The sequence below is a fragment of the Fragaria vesca genome, linkage group LG6 (assembly GCF_000184155.1).
Source record: "Fragaria vesca subsp. vesca linkage group LG6, FraVesHawaii_1.0, whole genome shotgun sequence".
NCBI classification, from domain to species: domain Eukaryota; kingdom Viridiplantae; phylum Streptophyta; class Magnoliopsida; order Rosales; family Rosaceae; genus Fragaria; species Fragaria vesca.
In genome coordinates, this window is record NC_020496.1 from 5,675,805 (window position 1) to 5,681,667 (window position 5,863).

At 38.9% G+C, this 5,863-nt stretch overlaps 2 protein-coding genes across 2 annotated transcripts in view; one reads left to right on the forward strand and one right to left on the reverse strand.

Moving 5' to 3' along the window:
* LOC101307035 (sugar transporter ERD6-like 10-like) overlaps positions 1 to 346 on the reverse strand; it is a 7,939-nt gene extending 7,593 nt beyond the window's left edge. Inside the window, exons 1-2 of the mRNA XM_004304983.1 lie at positions 179 to 346; positions 31 to 93 (exon numbers count right to left, since the gene is read on the reverse strand). Of these exons, the coding sequence (XP_004305031.1) occupies positions 31 to 93; positions 179 to 346 (231 nt within the window). The remainder of the gene's footprint in view (positions 1 to 30; positions 94 to 178) is intronic.
* A 1,082-nt stretch (positions 347 to 1,428) lies between these two features.
* On the forward strand, positions 1,429 to 4,404 carry LOC101306830 (RING finger protein 126-like). The gene is made up of 2 exons (XM_004302417.1): positions 1,429 to 2,558; positions 4,092 to 4,404. Exon 1 carries the CDS (start codon positions 1,818 to 1,820, stop codon positions 2,541 to 2,543), a length of 726 nt encoding a protein of 241 aa, XP_004302465.1. The 5' UTR covers positions 1,429 to 1,817; the 3' UTR covers positions 2,544 to 2,558; positions 4,092 to 4,404.
* Positions 4,405 to 5,863: the final 1,459 nt, after the last annotated feature.

The following is a 5,863-nucleotide window of genomic DNA, read 5'->3' on the forward strand; positions in this document are numbered from 1 at the left end:
AAAAAAAAAAAAAAAACTTTTAGCACTCACTGCTGCAACTGTAAGGCCCAAGTCTTCCACAATTCCTGATTCAGCAGAGGATGAATATCCTATCTACAAATCCATTGTCATTTGTTCAACCAAAGAAGTCCCAAATGAGAAAGATGTGTACTTCAAAATGTGAATGAAAGTAACTTACAGCGCAGCCATAGCCAAAGGAACCGCAGAGAGCCACCAATGTGCTCAGAACCACAACAAGGGTGGCCGAGGAGGAGGACCCACTTGGGTTTAAGACATCACTGCAATCACCTGAACCTCCATTGATGTTAGACTTTAACCCTGACAGAGAAAGTAGCCCTTCTTCCATGGTTTCTCTGCCGATCTCTTTCTTCAGGAGATCAGAAGTAGAGCAGCACTGTGGTCAAGACTTGTGGACTTACAGTTGGACCCATAAGTTGGGTAGGTAAATTCCAAAATCCTTATTTTAATTTTAATATTTTGGAATCAGAATAATAGATTTTATCACTAATATTTTGGAATCCGCCATGTCCAAGTTTACTACTTAAAAAAATTTAATTGTTTTAACACATCCTATGGATTTTATCTTCATGATCACATTGCCACCAGCTTATCATTTCTTTCATTATGCTTGATTTCCATCTGGTTTTATTGGACATGGCAGATTTCATATCAATATAAATGTTATTCATATGACTTTAATCACATATTCAACCATTGGTTTTCGAGTAGTTTGTTCTTCTTCAATTTGCATCATCAAATGCACGACCCTATTACATACCGGTCACCGATTACCGAGGTTAACAATGATCTTCTCTAACGGAAAAAAGTGGTTTGATCACCCATAATGCAGGGCTAAGTGGCTAACACCTTGTTACTTGAGTATGATCCTATTAGGATAAACCAAGGCGAGACGCCCGTTTAACCCACGTCGTGAGTCCAAACTTTAAGGGGGACTACCACTGGGTGGCAGTTAAGAGGCATTAACAGGTCTGAGAGATTATTGATCAAGTCTCACCCAAGAGATGTTTTAAACGGAAACTTTAGGAACTTGTAGAAGGGAGTAATAGTGCAGTTACCAAAGACCAAGATCGGGCCCGTCCGGGTAAGTATCACCATGTGGTTCTCGACCTAGGAATAATGCGGGCTGGGAAAGGGCAAGACCTAGATGTTGAGTATTTAGTCTATGTGAAAACAAGAATAAGACATTTGTCCCAATTCGATTGAAAAGAAGAAAACAAACCTGACAAGGCTATTAAAGAAGCCCAATTGCCAACTAATGAGCATCTCCGGTAGAATGCTTAATTCAAAAAAAAAAAAAATTAGTCAACTTTTATGACAAATAGGAACTACATCAGAATGTCTAAAAAATTGCTAAAAATTTATCAATCTGACCAAGAATTGTCAAAGAGAAACCTATGTTTTTTTTTTATCTATGTGTCAATTTATGATCCGTTAAAAATATTACTTAACAATAACTGTTAGATCCAAATGTTTATATCAATTGCTAAAGTTAAATTTAACTATAATTTTATAAAATGCTAAACAAGGTGACATTAATTACGTGAGTAATTATTCTTTTACTAACTAGATATTAACTTTATGATCGAGAAGAGGAATAATTCTTTTAATAATATCAAACGTATTTTAAGAGAAAAAAAAAAAGAAAGATATTGTCTCGTTAAAATTGCAAATTCTTTTCTGAGAAGGAAAAGAAAACCATGTAGTATTATATATAGGAATTTTGGTAAAGGTGGTTCCTCTTTAGGTTTAAACACGAACCCATCGCCGCCGTAGAGGATCAGAAATCCGAAGCAAGCATGAGCACGATTGAGACCAAAGAAGAATTTAGCACCCGAATTTATCAAACCGGTATAATCAGTGGCTACAAAAGCAGAGCCTCCGTGGACATAATTCCGATCAGATTCGTCCTGCTCAAGTCATATGCAGACTATAATCCAGAAATCCGCGAGTATGTGGTGGAAGCAGGAATACCAATTTTGGTACGCAGGAAAACTCTCAAGCTGCGGTTCTCGAGGGAGTGGGCGAGTGGCGATGAGAAGACAACGATGAAGAGATTTGCAAGGTATAAAAGGGTCATAGCTCGGTCTCCCAGGGAAGCCAACAAGTTACGGAACAAGTTGGGCAGATATCTCTACACATCTATGGGTCTTGACGAAGATAAGCATCTTCCTATTGTTGAACAAATTATGGAAATGCTTCCATCAGCCGTGCCGGATAAAGGTATCAAGGTCCAAATCATCCATGGTATATATAGAGATACGGAGGAGACGTTGCACTTGCACCAGGAGGATTTATACTGCAGGGCAAAGCTGATTCCGGCAGCTGAATCATTCATCCAGGCTTTGGAGGAAGTGAGGAGTCCGCCGCTTGAATTGGAGTGTCCTATCTGTATGGAAATGTTTGCACAGAAAAAAGGTACCAGCATTACCAAGTTGCCCTGCTCACATTATTATCATCGAGATTGCATTGTCCCGTGGCTCCAGATCAATCATCTCTGTCCCACTTGCCGCCACCCGAGTTGACTGCCACTATGCTGTGTATGTTTTCGAGTTAACTTCCAGCTTCTATCTAGTGTTAGAATAGATTTCATACTGTTTTCACATGTATGCTGTATAATCTTCTTCTTCTTCAGTTAACTTACATTTACTGTTAATTCTATTGTGGGATGTACCTGAAACTTCTTCTTCTTTACAGTTCAAAGCCACCTTTTTTCTTTCTGGTGTTTCTGGCATTGTTATCATTGTTTCAGTTCAGCATGCTAAACGATGGTTCATAGTCTTGTTTGGAGTGCTAGGTTGTCATTAGTGCTATGAATTTGGCTAGGATTGCAGAGACCAGCTTGGCTTGGGCCTTGAGTGATTTAGTATAGCGTTTTAGCAAGTCATATCTCTAGCATGCCTGCAGGCTCTATTCATCTTTGTACTCGCTTGATAGCTCTAAATTCTTTTGGCATGTTTGTGAATTCTTTTGCATCTCTAGCTGCAAGCGAACATATTGGTTCCATTTTCTTGGATTGTTGTGACTTGATTGGGGGGGGGGCAGGTAGGATTAATTAATCGAGGCCATGGTTAATCAGAATTTAGTAAGGATTGTCAATGAAGAAGATCATTTGATATGCTTGCACTAGAAAATAATGAAGCTATGAAATTCTCCCAGGTTAGGACCTAAATCTGTTGGAATGGCTTGGGGAGCAATGGTTTAGGCTAAATTAGAAGCGACCCAACAAACTAGTTGTAAGTTAATTATTAAGAGATGGCTGGTGAAGAAATTTGTGGCTACAAGGAGAGATGCATGTGTTCTGCCCAAATTCATAAAGAGAACGGATTTTTCGTAGCTTGACTGTTTTGGTAATGCTAGTCATGGCTTGGTTGATGTGGCTTGCATGTATCTTCATAATAAATTGTTGAAGCATGAATTGCTATATAGATTGCAATGTAGCTAAGGCAAGAAGAAATGTATAGAAAATTATATCTGATTATCTTAGATTGATGACCACTAACAAGTTTAGATCGGCTGAGACATGTTACATGTGTATCTTTTTTGAAATTTGCTTGGCCTTGATTTTGATCAACAAAACTTTCGTTGCTCATTGACCTTGTTTGATTCGATATTGTCACAGCCATGCTTGGTTGAGATTTGTTCTTATGTTAGCTTTGATTTGAGATTGTCACAGCCATGCTTGGTTGATATTTGTTCTTATGTTAGACCTTTTGATTATGAATTTATGATGATGCATTGCGAAGAAAAGCGACTACGCAATCAGTATGGCCAGACTTTCTTTTTTTTTTTTTTAGTAGCTTGGAAGAAATTTTTCATATCTATACTAATAAGCAACACTGAGTTCAAAATATGAATATTTTTTTGGAAAGTGGTACAAAGAACAGTTGAATAAAGAAGTGACAGGAGTGTACAAAAACAAATAAGGAACTATATAGATATGGGGAGACAGGGGAGTGGTGATGTTTGAAAATAAAACACCTTTTTATTGTTTGAAGAGTGAAATGAGAATGGTAAAAGCTAGAAGTAGTATGACTTGACAGTTAATTCCATGCTTTTGCTGCCCTGACCAGGAAAATCATATGTTAACAAATTTGAAACTGTCACTCAGTTTCCCCAGGCCAGAGTATTCAGCTCTCAAATTGCTCCCTAATTGTTCAGTGTGTTAAAGAGTGAATGAATACAGCATCCCTTGGTGCATCAAGTCCTTAGTCCGTGAAGTGCAAAGCCTGCTGCAGTCCTTTTCATCTGTGTCTCTCTCTCACATTTTAAGAGAAGCGCGATGGTGGAGCTCGGTCACTCTCTTCTGAACACCAAGATCTGGTTTCCTCCTCAAGCGTTTGGAGAACCTGCGTTTAGTTTGGTCGCATTCATGGCTTTCTGTTGTAATTTTCCTTTTACTCAGTTGCTGCAGTTTACATTTACATGTATGCTGTTTAATACAGTTGAATAGAAAGAGGTGATTTCCCATGGTGTGACAAGAACGGCCCCAATTTCCTCTTTTATATAATGGTTCACAGCGGCCGAGTACAAGGGATGAGGCTCCTTCTGAAGGATCATCCCTTGAGCCTCACTATGCAAAACCTTTTTTGACCAAACCGTGGCATTACTTGAGCGCTTGGTTCCAGAACAATGACCCAAAGCCATTGGACACAGCTCATGGGATAGGCAACCATCAGCCAAGTATCCCTCGTTTCTTTCGCAATAAGCCATGGCGCAATGCTCAGGTTGTCACCAGCGTGATGATGACGAGGATATTTTGAGGGATTGGAGTCATTGATTGATGCTGGAGGTGGTATGGGAACTGTGGTCAAGGCCATTTCCACGTACTGAAATTCAAACAGTTTTGGTTTGAAGGGTTGAGGTTTGTGCACATAACTAACGGTTACCTTAAAACTCGAATCAAACATATGCAGAGCAGTCCTCTGCTATTGCTGAAGCCAGGAAACTCTAGATCAAACCTTTCCAACCATATGAGTCCAATGGTACCCCCAGCAATTCAAAGCCTGCAAAAGTTTGCACGCTCCACATTTATCAATGAAATAAGATTGAATTTGATTCTGGTCTGAGAGGTTTCGAATCAAAATCAATTAATCTCAACCCATCGATTTACTATAGAGATGCATGAATTAACGAATACTAATTGAACTTTTGTTATGCTTACACGATGCCGTGAAGATCGGCTAGTTCTTGTTGGAAAAAATGGTAAAAATCACCATTTCATTTAACCATTTTAAATTGAATAAACTAAAGTGGGTTATAGGGTGAATGAGAATAGTCACTCAAAGTTGAATACTTGAAACGGTTTTATACTTTTCACCTTCCATGGTTGTTTGGATTCTATAACATCACAAGATGTTAAATGGAATGGTAGTGGATGTTAAATGGAATGGTTGTGGTGTTATGAAAGGTTGTAACATTACAAGGTGTTAACTACACCAAAGGTGAAAGGGTTATAACTCATGAATTCGTATTCATGACATTCAAGTGATTCTAAGGTTTCCCTATGTATATTTAGGTGACCTCTTCCCTCATTCTAAACACACCAACTCAAAACATCTCATCCTCTCTTCAGTTCTCTCTCTCCCTCTCTAGTTTTAGTTTTCTGGTGATAGAAAGAAGGTACAACAAATTCGTCGGGTGTTCTTGGTAGCAGTGCAGCTCCAAAAGCACGAGCAGTCGTTGTATCCTGGGAGACAAGTGTCATCAAGTATTTTGCACCGATAGAGGAAGCATAATTTGTCTTAAGAAAAGTGTGTGAGACACACGACTCGACTTCAACATTTTCCTCTCCTCCTACATCTGAGTTGGTAACATTGGTGTTCTTCATGTTCATCTTGTGTTC